The following is an 18,946-nucleotide window of genomic DNA, read 5'->3' as shown; positions in this document are numbered from 1 at the left end:
TAGATTTTTGTTATTTGAGATTATAAAGATCCATCATGGTTCCGAGGTATAAGGGATTTGTCTGAACACGAGTGCAAGATTGGTGGAAGTCAGGTTCATTCATTCAAGGATGTGCATGTGGGCATCACATCAGAAAATCCTAAGAAAAGATCCTATTAATGACAGTAGCCCCTTTCTTGGACACCGAAGATAGGGTAAAAAAGGTGCTTCTGCAATTCAAATTGAATGTCAGATGAAGGGTTGGTCGATTCGTTGAACTGACCGCTATCTTTAGTAAGGGAAGAGATATTGTTGATTTTTCAACCAACTTCTGGGTGTGGGTGATGCATGTTCACATAAAATTGTTTAGCAATTGAGATTGTTTGAGTTGTATTAGTCGACAATGCTATGGGTGCATCGATCTTTTAGAAAGTATGGAGTGATAGACATTTGGACTTCTAGTTAGGGTGCCGGAACATCATTATTTGGTTTTTAGGAAGTTTTGTTTGATAAGTTGTGCTCATACAAGATCTGTATGGTTATTTAAGATTGAGATATTGTTTTGAGTTGGGAAGGTTTATGGTTGGGTTGTGACCATAAGTTGGTAATATTGGGGTTTTTCCGTTATGGATTGTAGTCATATAGTAGAATTTTTGAAATTCTTTGAAGAATTCGGATTCTCTTATGACCGACAATGACAGGCATGGGTGTCAAGAACCAACTGGGTGACATTTTGGGCTGGCTAGGAAATTCGAATGGTTATGAAGTTGTTAGAGCGTAGATTCCAAGTGGGGGAGAATCCCTTGGGGTTAGTGGAAATATTTCCATGTGCGGGTCAACCATGAATATCGTAACCAAGGGAAATTGGATAGCCAATTCTGATTGTGGAATGAGTCAATGCTTATGCAAGGAATAATTTTCGGTTGGCAGTAGTAATCAAGGAAGCAAATTTTAAGGATCTAGGTTATATTGTCCGAGGACGTGAAGCATCGGTAGTGATATATTTTGGTTCCATAACAAGGTTCAGGTTGAGGGTTGTATGGGGACCTCTCTACCCGTTCTTGTCTGATGAAGTCTTTAAGGTTCTAAGCACGACCCAAATGCCTATTGGAGTCTAGCAGGTTAGGGTTTCGGCCCGTGTTGATTTTTGGGAGGGTATTCTTATGTATTGTTGGAAAGACCATGGGATGGGATAGGCCATAGCGATGATGACTTAAGACTATGGGAGGATCACAACATTTTCTTAGATTGATATGGACCCGTCATTGTTGTTGAGCCACTCCTTGTTGGGCATGAGGGTTGTTAGAGTTATGGCATTGTTCAAGCTTGTATAGTTCTCGATTGTGGGAGAGGCCCGTCTGGTTATGTTAGTTTGGGTGAGACCCATGGGCGAGACTCGTTTGGTTATGTTAGTTTGGGTGAGACCTGTTTTGGTTATGTTAGTTTGGGTGATACCCGTGGGCAAGACCCGTATGCTTATGTTATCTTGGGTGAGTGGACCTTTCAGACGTTCGAGGTTATGATTGGGGAATGGGGTGTTGGTCGCGAGTCTCTAGGATAGTGGTGGAATGATGGCAAGATCAGTATGTTCTATGGTCTTAACAATCGAGTGGATTAGACGGTGTCACGGTGCATCGTGAACTGGTGACTATATGAGTTATGTGGGTGGGACCCGATAGTCCTATGTTTGAGACTCTTTGGCCTTAGATCGTTAGTGCTTGGCATGTTACGGTGTTAGAACATTTTGGGGGTCATGACACTCAATGACCAGGTGGTTGTAAATGTCTTGAAATATTTGTTTGATGGTTGTACACCTGGTCCGACATGCGATTTTGGATGCAACGTGAAATTCTTGGATTGACCATGTCATGCTCGTGAGAGCAGTGGGCTAAGGATGACTTTACGGAAATTCAAGTGCGTATATGAAGTCTTTTGGGCTAAGATTTTGTGTTGGAATCCAAGATAGGGATGTCCTGAGTAGTCATTTTGCATGTTTTGGTGGTGATCCTAGTTAGTGACAAGGGGTAAGTATGTCAAGGGGATAATCCTCAGTTTTAGGGCATGGTTTCCATAGTTATACTAATGGGTTCCCCGATCACAAAGTATAATGTTAGAGCCATGATGATAGTTAGGCTAGGATAGCCTTTATCAGCCAGACTCTTGGTTGGAGTCTCGAGGAAGGACCGTGTGAGGGTTGTGGATTTCAGTTTACGGGTTTGAATGATTCTGTATATCCGGAAGTCAGGCATGGTATGAGGTTTTCAGTTTTCGGGTAGAGTAGTTGGATTTTATCATTATTGGTACAAGGTGGCGTGTTAAGTTCATTTCTTTGTCGGGGAACATGATTTATGCAAAGATTAGGTTTCGGTTACAGTATCGGAAGGTAGTCGCTTGTGTGAGATGATTTCTTAGTTTTATTTCGAATTCTGGAAAGTTTATATGGGGTTGGCTGTTGTAGTAGAGTAAGGTGTAAGGAATGAATTCGAAGACGAAATCAAATTTAAGTAGGGGAGAGTTGTAACACCTGTTTTCCATATTGGTTTATCTTGAATTTTGTTGGATCAAAGATGGAGTTTTTGGGAAGAACTCCATGCCACGATGTGGCACATAGATGCCCACGGCGTGACAAGATTATTATGGAATACGTTTACATGGTGAGCTCCAATACGTGGCAAAGGATGGCCACGACGTGGCAGCCGATACAGCGGAAACCCAAGATTTTCAGGCTTTCTCTCATATATAAACACCTTAACCCCCATTCTAAGTCATCTTCCTCAGCCTCCATCACTCTCATCCTTAGAAACCATAACCCTAATCCCTCTTGGTGATTCTTGGATCCTTTTAGTGCTTTTGATAGCTTGAAGAAGAAGAAGAAAAATGTGTCCTAGCATAATAAAACATCATCATCATCTTCCTGTGCATTCTATGGACTCTTGTAAGTGTTTAAGATCCAATCTTTTTTTTCTAAGCTTCTAGATCTAGGTTTCGTGTCCCATGTCTTCATGATTATGGAAGTTTGATTGAAGGGATTCCATAAAGTTGGCAACTTTATAGATCTTTAAGGTCCCTTTGGGGTTATATGTTCTAGATCTGGAATGCCTTGGAGTATCTTGGTCCCATACATAAGTTGTGTTCATTTCTCCTATATTTTGACTTAAAATGGAAGAGACATGCATTGGACATGCATGCCCATGAATCACCAATCTTTATGATCCATTAGATGAATGAAAGCCTTCTGGAAAACATGGATAAGTGTCTTTGGTGATTAAGATCTCAATGGATAAGTCATGCTTTTGATGTCTTTAAGAACCTAGATTTAAATATTTGGTCTAATTTGAATGTCTTAATGGATAAAGTTGGAAACTTCATCCATCAAGACCTTGGGAAGGATCAGATCTGAGCTTTGGAGCTCTTGGTATTGGGAGCAAACAGCTTAGCTCATTAAGTTGTTTAGGCACAGTTCCTACGACGTGGCCTTTAGGCTACCACGGCATGGCGAATGGGGGGTGCTCAAGTATTTTGTAATTATTATGGCATGAAGTGGCCAATGGGAGGTCACACCATATCGACTTGCTAAATCTGCTTGGACATTGACTGTTGACTTTGAGTGTTAGCTTTGACATATGTTGACTTTTTGTCATTGTTAGTTTGGATGGTGGACTAAGGGTTTACCTTGTATGATTTTGGCAATGTATTAACGTTAAGAAAATCTATTGCAGTTACTTTCTTAATTATGAAAGGATTATTGTAATTTTAATTTTTGAAACAAAAAAGGTTTTAACAGCTTACTTTTTTCTCAGCTTATTTCAAAGTAGAATGCCCTAATTAGAGAAAAGGTAAAAATATTTAGAAAAAAAAACATGACCCGGGCAAAGGGTTTTTTTAGGTTGTGTTTGGCGCGTCATAGCTAGCTTATTTTTCGAGCTTTTTTATGTTGTCGTGTTTGGTAAGCCAAAAAGTAGCTTATACGCTAGCTTTTTGAAAAGCTACTTAGACTAGCCTTTTATGAGCTTTTTAAAAATTTTCCTAGTATACCCCTTATTAATTATAGAAACACATACTATTACATGTCATTTTATGTAATTTTATATATTTCAGCTAGTTTTGCCAAACGTTATTTTTTATCAGCTAGCTTTTCAGCTATCAGCTAGCTTTACAACTATCAGCTAGTTTTTTATTTAACAGCTAGCTTTTCAGCTAACAGCTAGCTTTTCAGCTAGTACGCCAAACATAGCCTTAATAGTTTATTGTAATTTTAGGAAAGTTGCATTTTTTGAAAAAAAAAAATAATGATTTTTAGATACCAATTTTTATTTTAAAAGATTACAAGTTTTAAAAAGATGTTGAATATAATATGATCCAAAATGAGATGATTAAAAAAAATTATGACTCAAAATGTGTATAATCCTTAACTTGTTATGATCTAACAGTATTTTGATTCAAATATTTTATGATCCTTTAATTATATCATCTTTTATGATTCAAAATTAAATGATTCAAAATAATATAATAATTCATATTATTAAAAAAATAAAATGATCAAAAATATTATGCTTCAAAATGATATGAACCAAAATTATATGATAAAAAAATGATATGATTCAATTTTTATGATCTAAGAAATTATATATTCCAAAATTAGTATAAAGCATAATTATGGGTGAAGTTGGTACAATGCCAAACATTTTTTCCTCAAACCATATACCATACCAATTATAATTGATATACAAATATTACCAATAATATTTGGTATCAAGTTGTTGGCTTCAAACAACTTTGATTGGTAGAAATTGATAACGGTATATACCAATAACACAAACTAATTTTTTTTCGTAATAACATTTTCATTTACTACTAATTTTGTTGAAGTAATTAATATAGCATAAGTTGTGTTTTTAACCTAGTAATGTCCATGTTTGTTTAGTCGTTTGTCTTAAGATCATAACCATTTTCAAATATACGATTTAGTTAAAGTGTGTGTGTATATATATATATATATATATATATATATATATATATATATATATATATATATATATATATATATATATATATATATACACACTAGAAAAGTTTGAAGCCCATATTGACTTGGCATATCCAGCTGCGAATCTTGTGTATTCTGAAGCTCGAGTGACACAACTGGTTCCAGCCAATATTGACTCGGCATAACCATAACTTCATTTTAAATTCGCTTCATAGTTCACTCTCGAAATAAAAGCTTCCGGCTTTCCAGTGTGACCTGAGCTTCACGTTCAGCTTTCTCTTTCACTTCAGCCTCGCGAATTATTCTCTGATGCTCATCCATCTCAGCTTCACGTTCCTTTCTTCGTTTCAACTCATTCTCATCAGGCTTTTCATCTTCATTGTTGTCAATAATAGGCTCATCACTAAAAAGTTTTTCTTTTCCTTTAGGCTCAGATTCGCTTTTGACAGTGTGTTTGACAGTAGTTTTGGGGTTTTCTTTCTTTGATGTCATCCCTTCTCCCCCTTGTTTCGGAATAGAGCTGGATTTCGGAACACCATCTAGTCTGTGAAGCATGGTGAAGATATGCCTGAGTTTTTCAGAAAGATGCTTCTTCATCGTGATTGTGATCATTGAGTCGCGAGTCTCAATAATATCTGAAAGCACGCAAATGACGTCTGCGATATAGCTTTTCATCACCGCTTTCTTTGATAATAAATCATTGACTTGTTTTTCATAGTTTTCCAGCTTGACAGTTAAGACTTTCACCTATTCAGTCTTCTCGGCAAGTGCATCCATGATCTTGCTCTCCATGGCTAAGTCATCCTGAAGCTTAGAGATCTTCAAGGTGATGGAGGAACTGAGCTCAGCGTGATCAGCTTGAATATCAGTGTGAATGTGTTCCAGTTTCGCTTTTTCTGTTTTAAGAGATGAGCCCAGGCCAGAAATAACTTTATTAGCCTTCGTAGTGTTTGCTTCAAAGGAGCTCTGGAACTTCTCCATGAATGGTTGAGCATCAGTAATTAGGTTATTGACTTTATCGGTCGTGTTGTTGCAAACAGTAGCAGAAGCATCGACCGCCTTGTTCATTTTCTGAAGGTTGGCGGAGTGCTCTTTCGTAAGGGTCTCAAGAATGGACTTGACCGTTGCTTGCGAATAATCATCGATGGATGATGCTTTTGAAGCTTGAAGCAACGAATCCAGTTTTTCATGTATTGTCTTGAGTTGCCCTCTCGTGACGGGAGCTTCGTCATCACTTTCAGTCCTGATGTTGAAAGGACTGTAGGTAAATCCTCTGAAGTCTTCGTCATCATCACCGTATATCATATCTGGGTCATTTTGGCAAAGAGGAGAAATGGGAGGTATGAAATGACCAGTCGTGAAACCTAAAGCTCCTGTCCCCGCATCAAATACGTTAACAGTAACAGGAGGCTGAACAGTGAATGTTATGGAGGTGGTACTAGAATCGGTGAAAATAGGAGGTGGGGATTGTGAAACGCCCAATGTAACAGGTGGGAATTGGTCAATAGAAATAGATGTGGAAATAGTAGCAATTGGAGAGGGAATAGAGACCTCTTCAAAGAAATCACAAGTAATGGGAACTGAGGCAGGAATCTCGAAAGTTACCTCAAGGTTCGTAGATATGGGTTGTGAAACCTCAGGATGCGAAGTTGTTGTAGTGTCTTCACTGTGCACTGTGTCATCCTCTAGAATGCGAACGACAGAGTGGGTGACAAATTGCGAACCTTCGCTTGCACTGGGAGTTGGAGATTTGGGCTTGCGATCCGCTTTCTTTATCTTTCGCTTCTTTGTAGGAGTTGGAATCAATTCAGATGAGCCACTGGGTGTTTTTCGTTTCTTAGGAGTTTGAGCGAGATCAGATGGACCCTCTTGAGCACCTTGTTTCTTTTCTCCTTTCTTACGACCTTTCTGTCGTCCTTTCTTTGGTTTTTCAGCTTCATCAATAGTCGATTGCATCTCAGGAGTTAAAGGACGAAAGCCTGAAACTGGAAGTTTTCTGTAGGCTTCAAGAACCTTGCTTTTAGCAGGAACATCATGAAACATGGCTTCAGAAATGGAGCCAACGAATGAGAACTTGGAGTTGTCAACAAGGATGATATTTGTAGTGAGAAAGATTGAGATGGTAGACATGAAGGAATCTTGCATCACTGGAATTTGAAGCTTCTTAATTTCCCTTTGAACAATGATTGTCCATAAGCGAACACAGGAAACTTCACTGTGTTGAGTTGTAGAATGGGTACTTTGGACCAATTAAGCCCAAAGAATAGCCCCAAAATCTATGTTGATCCCCGTGTATATCCCATACATGGTGGTCATGAATAACTTATTAGCCCAATCTGAGCCAGTCAAACGCTCAGAGAAACTTTTGAACAATAGGGTAAAAAGCCCATTCCATTGAGGTGGCAAATTGGGTTTCCTGAATTTAGAGATGGTAGTTAGGTTTTCTTTGTACCCCATTTGGTAAAACATCTCCATGATGGCTGCAATGGAGAGGGAACCCGGGTTAACCATATCATCATTCTGAGCGAGCCCTAGTAAGGAGAAAAACTGGGACTTGGTGATTGAGGTTTTCTTGTTGTGAACTTCAAAGGTGATTCTTTGTTCCTCCTTGATGTAGCAAGCATACGAGTAGGCTTTCGATAAGAGAGACATTGGAACAATCTCTGATGTGGTCAAAGCTTTAACCAGAGGAGAATATTTCAAGCACTCGAAAATGGGTAGAAGATAGTTGTCGTACATGAGAGGATCAAGTTCGAGAATCAGGTTTTGATTTGGCTTGATGGCGAGAAGCAATGACTGTGCCGACTGATCTTGAACAGAGGGGGTTTTTGATGAAGCAGCCATGGATGCTTGCTGAAAAAGATGATGAACAATAGAGATTAAGATCGCTGGAGGATTTGTTTGCCTTTTTTAGAGTAGTAAATGATTAATGAGGTGTCGAAATCCTTTTATACGGAGTAGTAGGTGAGAGAAAATCATCGATTTGTTGCATCGGTTACTAAAAAGGTGCCTAAAAAGGCGTGATTGACAGCTGTGACGTGCGTCAGACGGCATCAAATCAGCGACAGTTCAAATAATCATCGTTTCAAATTCTCGCGCCTAATCTTATATGATAAGATGTCGCGTCAGATACGCACTTTCGCAGTTGAATCAATTATGGACTTTCGTAGTGATAAAGCATCAACAAGGCTGCGAAACTAAATGCTAAAGTAAGTACCACGAACAAGACTTTGGAAAATCACAAGGATCTTCGTGTGAGAGTGTGCCAAAGATAGAGAAATAAAGCAAAAATTATATGTAAGATCTTAGTGAAGTCTTGTTTAAGACACAAAACAGTGGATCCTAGGCAACGATCTCTTCCTTCGAAGTCAAGAGAGTAAGAAGTTTCTATGTCGTTTCCCGTTGAACTACGATCATCTGTTTATTAAGAAACAATGAAAGGCATCTTTTACAAGGCTTTAGTTAGTGGTTTTATCTCTAACGAAACTATGAAACTTGATATAAATACGAAAGTTCGAATGGGGTACTTGTTTGACCAGTGTAGTCAATTGAACAAGTGAGCTTTGGAATTATTTTCAGTAACAGGGATATTCGCATAGAAATCTCAAGAAAAATAAAAACTGATCTATTTGGTAGAAATGTCTTAGGTTTAGAGCATTTCATTAAGATCTCGCAAAAGAAAAAGAGATTTCTTGGTACATACCACGAAAGTGGCTTTTCGTTAATTCCTTGGTGAATAGTCTAGAACATGTATATTGTTCACCGTCAATTCGTATAAGTGTGTTGGATTTTTGGGTTTCACTCAACTCGTGGTGATAACGAATTGAAGATCATAAACATAGAAGTTGTGTAACCATAAACCTCAGTGGTAATATTTGAGAGTCTCAAGGGTTACATTGGTGAATGAAAAAGTAATGGAGAAGAGTATGAGGTGGTTCCAAAGAAAATAGTGGACCTCTGCAATGTGACCAAGCAGTGAACTCCTTACTCAAAATGAGAAGAGTAAGGTAGCTCGAGACTTATGTGAATGAACAGCCTAATTGGGAAGAAACGATTTGTGTTATCGAATCATTAAGGCTTCAACATAGTGATTCAGGCTTCAGACAACATGCAGCAACATGCTTCTAGGGACACTTAACTAGTACATAGATAAGAACGTTTATACCTACCCCATCATTCATAATTGAGATCAACAAGAGTCTTGATATGAAACCTGCTCAGTTATCCAATATTTTTGATATTTTGAAATAAGTAAGGTAAAAGAAAAAGAATATAAAGAAAATATTTTTATAATTTTGATTTTTCTGAAAAGAAATAAAAACAGAAGGATTTTTTTTTGGATTTTTGATTTTTCTAAAAAAGGAATAAAAAGAAAAAATTTTTGATTTTTGATTTTTCTGAAAAATGAATAAAATAGAAAGAAACAAAGAAAATGTACAAAAGATACAAAAGAATCCCAAACCACGAATGAACAGTTGACTGCGAGTCACTGCGAGCGTTCGCACCAATTCGCAGGACAAAAGATGACTGTGAATTACTATGAGCGTTCGCAACGATTCGCATGACATCCTATAGACCGCGAAAGAGAAAGTTTAACTAAAAACGAAAGTATCACTACGAAAGCGAAAGTGGTTTTGGAACAGATTCGGCTTCCATCATTCCTAATCCTTGAAGAATATGATTGAATGTTGATTATGGTAGAGCTTTCGAGAATATGTTAGCTAATTGATCAGCAGATCTAACAAAATGTATCTCAACATTACCATCTTCTACACAATCTTTGATGAAGTGACACCTTAGTGCTATATGTTTCGTCTTTGAGTGTTGCACTGGTTTGTGACAAATGTGAATGGCACTTTCAGAGTCCCAATATAGTAGGATTTGTTTCATGTTCAGTCCATAATCACGAAGTTGACTTTGAATCCATATGACCTGGGAAGTGCAAGAGGCTACAACAATGTACTCAGCTTCAGCTGTTGATAAGGAAACACGAGTTTGCTTTTTGGACTGCCAACTGACAAGTTTGTCATCAAGAAATTGGCATCCTCCAGTCGTACTCTTTCTATCTAACCCGCATCCTCCAAGACCAGCATCCGAAAATGCTTGCACGAAGAAACCAGACTTTGAGAGGTACTATATTCCAAGTGAAGATGTTCATTTAAGATACCTAAATATGTTCTTGACAACGATCATTTGAGGTTGAGGATTAGATTGGAACCTAGCACAATAACAAACGGAAAACATGATATTTGGTCGACTAGCAGTTGATACATTAGAGAACCTATCATTTGACAATAAAGCGTCATATCTATAGCCGATTTTCCAGAGATGGAGTAAGTTTCGTTCTGAATGCCATTGGAACCTTCACCTTTGAGTCTCCCACCATTCCAAACTTAGCAAGCAAGGTCTTCATATAAGCTTCCTGATTTATAAAGATTCCTTCTAGACTCTGCCTTATGTCAAGCCAAGGAAAAAGTTAATCGGGCCCATGGAGCTCATCTCAAATTTCATTTCCATCAATTTTCGGAACTCAACAGTTAAGCTTGGGTTAGTGGAACCGAAAATGATGTCATCAACATAGATTTGGATGATCATCAAGTGGTCACCATCTTTCTTGCGAAAGAAGGTTGGGTCGATTGAACCTTGTTTAAACTTAGCCTGTTTTAAAAAACGAGTAAGAGTGTACCTGGCTCTTGGAGCTTGCTTCAGATCGTAGACCGTTTTATCCAGAATATAGCAGTGGTTCGGATATTTTCCGTTTATAAACCCAGGTGGTTATTCCACATACACTGTCTCTTCAAGTTCCCCATTCAAAAATGCACATTTGACATCCATCTGGTATACTTCAAAGTTTTTCTGCGCTGCATAAGCCAAGAAAATACGAACAGATTCCAACCTTGCAACTGGTGTGAAGGTTTCTTCGTAGTCAATGCCTTCTTCCTGGAAATACCCTTTGACAACCAGTCATGCCTTGTTTCGTATGACGTTGCCTTCTTTGTCTAACTTGTTGCGAAATACCCATTTGAGACCAACAACAGAAGCATCCTTCGGACTAGGAATGAGTCTCTAGAGTTTGTTTCGTTCAAATCCATTATGCTCCTCCTGCATTACTTGCACCCAATCAGAATGATCAAGAGCAATTTGAACATTTTTATGTTCAATTTTTGAGATGAACGAATTGAACATGCAAAATTCCACTTTGGAGAATAATGCAGTTCCCTTCACCTTTTGTTGAGCTCTCATAAGAACAACTGAGGATGAATCTCCAATTACTTGAGTTTTCAAATGATCTTTGGTCCATTTAGCTAATGGGTGGTAATTTGGATCATATGATGGGTCCAACTCCATATTCACTTCTTCAAATTCTGATTAAATATCCGAATCATCATTCGCATTTCCATTCTCCCCCTCGAATGATGTATAAATGTATTCTTCTGGATTCGGATTCTCCCCCTGGAAAGATGGCTTTAAGTTGACTTCAGGGGTTTCGTTCTCCCTCTGAAGAGGTGTACCAGATGAGGTGGTTGAGGTAGAACCCTCCCCTGTGATGGAACATTGGCATCTATGGATTAAATCGGAACTTCAGGATCTTTCGTAGTGGCGTGTTCCTGTTCCATTTCTTTCGCAGCATAGTCAATGATCTTCTTTAATTCGTCTTCCTTATTGTATGCTGCTTTGGACTCTAAGGAGATTGCTTTTTTTGGTTCATCGAAAAGATTCAGGAACTCCTCGTAAAGATTAGAGAGTGGATTGGTAGCAGGATTCGGTTTAGGAAAGATCTCCCTTGTTGGACCGTCATTCTTCTGAAACTTCTTCATGTAATTGTCGTCGGATGTAGCATAGTAGGTTTCTTTAAACTTTTTGGACCTTTTGTTGAGAACCTTATATGCTTTAGAAGTTAGAAAAATACCCCTGGAAGATACCTTCGTCAGCCTTCACATCGAATTTGTTCCGTTGCTCCTTTGAGTTGAAGATAAAGCACCTGGAACCAAAAACATGGAAAAACTTGACATTAGGTTTTCGTTTAATTATGATTTCATATGGGGTGACAGAGAATCGCTTATTGAGGATTGGTCTGTTTTGTGTGAAACAAGCTGTCCCGATCGCATCAGCCGAGAAGTAAAGAGGCAGATTCGCAAAGGAGAGCATGGTTCTTGCAGCCTCACATAAAGACCGGTTACGCCTTTTAACAACCCCGTTCGATTATGGAGTATAAGGAGCCGAAATGTGTTTGAAAATCTTTTCACAGTCATAAATTCTTTAACCACTTGGTTTTTGAATTCCAACCTATTGTCGTTGCGAATGTTGCGAACCAGCTTTTGTAGTTGAAGCTCTATCTGCTTTATAAAATCTATGAGCTTGGGAATGGCTTCAGATTTCTGCTTAAGAAAATACACCCAAGTGAAACGAGAAAAATCATCTACAATAACTAGAATATATTTATTACCACCAATACTTTCAATCACAGAAGGACCACAAAGGTCGATGTGTAAAAGTTCGAGTGGTTCAATGACTTTCATACTCACTACATTTGAATGACTCCTACTGCTTTGCTTCCCCATTTCGCATGTAGCATAGAGGTGGTCCTTGTCGTATTTTAAGAGTGGAAGCCCTCGCACATGATCACCAAGAACAAGCTTGTTGATATCTTTGAAGTTGAGGTGCGAAAGTCTTCGATGTCATAGCCAAGTATCATCTGAACGTGCTTTCGTCAGTAGGAAAATGTTAGGCTTCCCTTGGATAGGATTCATTTTTAGTGGGTACATTTCACCTTTGCGTTTTGATTTTAAGAGAACATTCTTTGATTTCTTTTCGATGATTTCAGAACCCTCATCGTCAAACGAAACTTTCGTCAGTAGGAAAATGTTAGGCTTCCCTCGGTCTTTTTAAAGTTAAATTCCAGAATGGAATATACCTTCCTTCATATTCTAATGTGATCTAATCACATTTCAGCATATAGCATTTCTAGCTACAAACTTTATGAACAACGAGTATCATCGCAATGATCGCATTGACTTCAATCTTCTGACTTACGTCAGATGTTACTTTAAACTTGGTTCTTCGAACCACGTAACGTACTCATCGTAGTCGGACTCCAATTGGATATGACCACTAGGTTCGGAACAACAACCATCTTACTAGTCACTACCAAAACAATGGTAATGACATACCAGAATATAACGAAATCAATCACTAGCTTCTTGGTAACCTTGTGACTTTCGTTGATCCAAGTGCAAGTCCTGTGCTTCCGGTAGTATATGCATCTACTACCTTTCACACCTACTCATACTCGTCCCAAGTATTGTCTCGCAGTCCCCAAGTCCTAATATCATAAAACAATTTAACACATACGAATGTGTCCAAATAATCATAAACAATTTCCCTAGACTCTACTAGGACTTCTTTATTGTGTATCTTCAATCATCAATTCTACTTCAACTCGATTGGTGATGGAAATGCCAGGTGATGAGACAACCTCAAGAATTACATCAATCTCTCCATCATCCTTCGAATCAAAGGTGTACTTCAGTCATACCGTACTCCTCTAAATGTATTGTTATTTCATAAGGCGTATTCTAAAGGCAAGATACCACTCTTACGATATCTTCCGATATGTGTCACTCACTATCATAAGCCTTTTTCATTTCCTCCATTTACTCAATTTCTATACGAGTCTTCACCATGACCCTTTGTACACCCAAGCAGACATTCAGTGTACCAAGCGAGAATTTAAGATACAAAAGCTTTAATTACGATAAATGTATAAATCTCCTTATCGCTCCGAAACATTTACATGCTAGTTCTAATATCGTAGTCATACGCTTAGAATCCTGAACACATAAGGTTTACAGATCCGGTCGGCAACAGACCATAGATCCGAACAAATAATAACATCAAAATAGTTATCACACAAAACATTTAGCACATAAAAGCATTTTACGCATCATTCCTAAAATAAACTAGTGCTTGCGTCAATTTAGGTGTACTACCTAAGATATTTTAGATACACTCCTCACGATCATCACTTACCATTCTAAGTTTAAGTCTAGAAATTTCCTACAAATTCCTAGTTCGCTTAAACTAATGCCCTGATACCAACTGTGACATCCCTAATTTCATGGCCAGAAAAGACCGATTTGTTTATGCTTTGTTTTTAAAATTGGAGTAATCTTTTAAAGAAAACAGTTGCGGAATTTGTTCCCAAAACAAAAATATGATAAGAATTTATCAAAGCATTCCTTTAAAGAAATGTTTTTTTTCATTATATAACAAAATCTCGGGATGTTATGTTCAATACAAACCAAAAGTATAAACAGAACAAAATAGACCTTACCTACTGGCCTATAATCCAAAATCTCTCGTTATGTCAGCCAACTTATGCTCTCGTGCCATAATTTGTAATATAAAGAAAACTGAGAGGGTTAGGTTTGGGAGCCTAGTGAGCATATAGGGTTTTCAACCCACAATAATATAATTATTATATTCACTTATCAAACAATCAATCCAATTACCCGCCCCCATTATCTTCATTTATTTCTTAAAGATTTACCCTAACAACCGATTACCCTTCTCCCATTAATTCCTAAGGATTGCCCTAAGGAATTGGCACAAAGTTTAGTGCTGCCAAGGTTCTTAGATTACCTCTGGTGAACACGCAGTTCAAAATAATTAATGAACACCTAGTTCAAGAACACCCAGTGAACACACTCCGTTCAATAATACCTAATGAACACTTAGTTCAAATATCCCTGGTGAACACATAGTTCAAAACATCTAGTGAACACTTAGTTCGAATATCCCTAGTGAACTCAATCACCAAAGGAACACAGAGTACGAAAGCTCTTAGTTCAAACAAGGTGATAATAATGTATATCTCGATCCTGCATTGCTAATTAACTTTTCCTTCTCATCTTGCCCTGACATTGCTAATTAACTTTTCCTTCTCATCTTGTGGAACATCCTTTACTTCAATAATAAGGTTGTTATAGTCGGCTTGAGTTTTAATTACTCTCCTTGTTCCAGTACGAACAAACACCCCAACTATAATGGCATCCCAGATTAGATAGCCATTGTCTTCTAGGCCAATGACGTAGTCTTCAAAATGCAACACCCACACTTCATATTCACTGGGGAATAAGATAGGAATCCTTGTTGTGGATCCAATGCCACTTGAGAGATTTATTGAATTAACGTGAGAATCTTCTGAATACATGTTTGTATATCGAACAAAACCTGTATGAACCAGATGTGTAAACAAGATTAGGGTAATATTAAGAGTAAGATCAGCGTCAACAGATGAACAAAACACGATGACGGCTGTCACAAGATCCAATAATAGCGGAAACCATAAAATGATTCTTTCAATATAAGAGATGTGTATAGATTACACAGTCTCCTGCTTTGATAGCAATTGTTAGGATTGAATCCTAGTTAGATCGAATAGATTCAAACAAGTAATGAATAAGAACACGACAAGTAGATCAAAATATGTTGAATGATTATAAGCCACAACCTCAGAAGAACTCGATTAAGAATTGCTACTGTAGAGGCGTGTATGGTTACAAGATATTTTCCAATGATGCAAAATATGATGAATGCATGCAACTTAAAAATACTATAACCCTAATAATAGATAACGGGTGGACAGGCCCAGTCTAGTTACAAAATGCACTAAATAAATAAATACAATGACGCAACCCTTATACTCAACACGTAAAAACTATAATAAAATTCTAATATTATTTTGCTTGGATTAATGATTATTGTAACATTACAATAAAGTTAGAATAATATAAAAAGTAAAATATAATTCTACAAAATAATTACTATTTAAAAAGAACTTAATTTTAATAATTTTTTAATTGGTATTATGAATTTATAGTTCTTAAAACTATTATACTATCAAAATAAATCACCAGATCTGTTTAATTTGTCACATGGATTTACAGTTTTACCCTTCATGCAAAAGGGCATTTATTAGCAGTCATATTAAACATAACACATAAATTGTCAAAAACCTCAAGTCCCTCAAAGGAAAAATCAATTAATTCCGTTTTAGATCTCGCAATCACTGCAAAATCGCTACTTAAATTTGTATAGCTTCGATTGCCATTGAAAATGTTGTTGCCACCATTGATGAATTCCATGAGCTTGTTTGAAATTCTCCGATGGACTAATATTCACCGTCATATAAGCCGTCGGTAGCAGATGCAACGGTTCGGAATCCCTCCCCATTGCGCCGGAAACCAGACTTCCGATCGAATATCTCGTTGCGATCCTTTCGATTTTTCCGACTCTGATCCTGTCCATCATCTCCCTATGTTCAAAATACCCAATGTATTCCGCACAGATCGGGTCTAATGGATTCGCAAATATATACGGCGTCCATTCAGACAACACAACAAACGGATCTTCTTCTGGATCCTTACGGTGACGATTCATCGCCGTCGCAATTCCGGCCGTTAAGAGACTGCCGGTGATACGGACGCCGTGTTTCAACGTTTGGTTTTTTATCATCTTCTCGATTGGAACCGAGATGAACGGCGGATTGAAGAGATACGTTTCGAGTTGATATCGAGACTTCGCCATGTTCCTCCCTGCCAACAATGCCATAGACGCACCTAACGAATGTCCGGCTAACCAGACGTTTGTTGGCCCCACCGCCATTACCGTGTTCCAAACGGCTTCAAAAGCTTTACGAAATCGTGAGCTTTCTTCGAGTTTATCAAAAATACACTTCATGTTTAGTTTCATATCGTCAGATCTTGTTACAGATCTGGTGATTGTGCCTCGAAACGCTATCACATATCTCGGAGGGCATGGGGTTGATTGATAGAAGAAGGGATGTGCATATTTGAGCTCGTAAACTGCTCCAAAGTAGGATAAATCACTATCGTCTACTAGAACATGATTCAACTGAAATTGAAATTGTTCCCACCATGGAGGTGCATTAGCATCCTGTTGAATGCTTCCACGTTGACGATCCCTTTCCAGAATGTAAACTCCTTGAACAAGGCTTGCAGCAAGGGATCTTCGATGAAATGTGTTTCTCCTATAAAACAGAATCGAATCAGTTACTGGATAAATCGAAGCAAATCTTTCGTGTTGAAAACAACAATGTCTTTTACATACCAATCGAAAGAATTTAGCAGGTGGAGAGGTCCTGAAACATGAAAAATTTCTCGCTGTGATGCCATTAGTCAATTCAAGCTTCTCTTTCAGGTGAGTTTCTTCTGTGAATTTGCATAATGCTGTTGCAATACATACTTACGTGCACATACCTATTGAATATTGATCAAAAATCGATAAGGATAAAGATAAATCAAACAAATCCAAGTTGGGATAGAAGCCAAAGTAGTCTATTACCCATTGAAATTTCGTGTATATCGTATTTTGTGTCTTCTAAAAATATTTTTAATTTTTTTTCAAAATATGGGTTTGACTTTGAGTCATTGACTTTGTATATTCACACGCAAACTTGTAAAGTGGTTCCCATTTGCAAACACCAATCGACAATCATTCGCCTCAACTAATTTTGGAATTTATTTTATAATATTAAAACTACAATAATGGTTTGGTAAAGTATCTAAAACCTTGATAAGTTTATTTTACGGATTGATTAAAAAAATTAAATATTAAAATATAAATATTAAGTGTTTTTTTAAATAAAATTTTAAAATAAGGAAAAAAAATGTGTTAATTAGAATTACTATCATATTTATTATATTTAATATTTTGTATATATAAGTATTTTGTGACTTTTTAATTTTAAAAATGGGAAAAACCTAAAAATTGACATCTGGATATTATTTAATTTCAAAATTATCATAAAATGACAAGTATCAAAACTCATAAGAGATTGACATGTGAGAAAATGGATCTTCATTTATTATAGTTGATTTTGGAATTGTTAATAGTTGGAAATTGGCTGACATATGCATATTATTAGGGAATTAAAAAGGAAGGAAATTAAGGTTTGTATCACAATTATTCTAAGAGTTTAATATAATTAAATACTTTACATATATAAACAATGTATTTAATTCTAGAATTTTTAATTTAAGAAAAATAGAAAAAATCAGAAAATGACTCGTGGAAAATAAAAAATCAACAATATCTAAGAAAATTACATGTGTCAAATGTATGGAGAACATGACATGTGGCAAAAAACATTTCCGTTTATTAGGTTAGATGATAAAGAAGTAACCAAAATGGATGACAAGATTATTAACATCGGGATTTATATAAGATTTGTTTTTTGTTCTGCGAGATCGTGATCGTCAGATTTTATCAAAAGTATTTGACAAGATTCGTAACATCGGGATTTATATAAGATTGTTTTTTGTTTTGCGAGATCGTGATCGTCAGATTTTATCAAAAATATTTTACAATATAAGAAATGTAATGTCAGATTTTATCAAAAATATTTTACAATATAAGAAGTGTAATTTCATCGATTGATTAATTATTCAATCAACAATACATAGTTTAAAAAATATATAAAAATAAATATTTAACATATCATTTTACGATAAACAAATCAAATGGGGTATGCTATGTTTGAGTTTTTTTTTGTTGTACTATGTGTTTGAAGAATGATTCATAGTGTTGGTACTCATTTAAAAAGTATATCCAAATAATAAAGTTGTTTCCTATTTTTATGTAAGCTATTAGGATTTATTTGTTTCCATGTAATTTATTTATAGTTGCTCTTCTTCTAAATACATGTATGGGTTCTTCATACATATATTCATAAATACTTTGCTCTGCTAATTTTCCGAACATTTTGGTATCAGAGCCTATGTTAATGACTCGGTCTTAGCGTTTAACTCAACATCAAAATGACAACCAATACCTCTATAGTAAGCATCACACAATCCTAGATTTCGTTATATTCAAAAGGGATGTATATTGATTTTGGAACGTCAAAAAGAAGGCATTGTTCATGTCATAAGACTTGTGGTCTTGTTAAACATAGAG

General features: G+C 36.8%; 1 protein-coding gene across 1 annotated transcript; it reads right to left on the bottom strand.

The window, feature by feature from the left end:
* Positions 1-15,523: 15,523 nt before the first annotated feature.
* Positions 15,524-17,314, bottom strand: LOC111905517 (GDSL esterase/lipase At4g10955). The gene is made up of 2 exons (XM_023901200.3): positions 17,099-17,314; positions 15,524-17,018 (listed from the first exon to the last, which is right to left on the bottom strand). The coding sequence occupies exons 1-2, from the start codon at positions 17,161-17,163 to the stop codon at positions 16,049-16,051; spliced, it is 1,035 nt and encodes a 344-aa protein (XP_023756968.1). The 5' UTR covers positions 17,164-17,314; the 3' UTR covers positions 15,524-16,048.
* Positions 17,315-18,946: the final 1,632 nt, after the last annotated feature.

Source organism: Lactuca sativa, chromosome 9, assembly GCF_002870075.4.
Source record: "Lactuca sativa cultivar Salinas chromosome 9, Lsat_Salinas_v11, whole genome shotgun sequence".
Taxonomy (NCBI): Eukaryota; Viridiplantae; Streptophyta; class Magnoliopsida; order Asterales; family Asteraceae; genus Lactuca; species Lactuca sativa.
The sequence above is the reverse complement of the archived record's forward strand: the minus strand, read 5'-3'. Positions and strand labels throughout refer to the sequence as shown.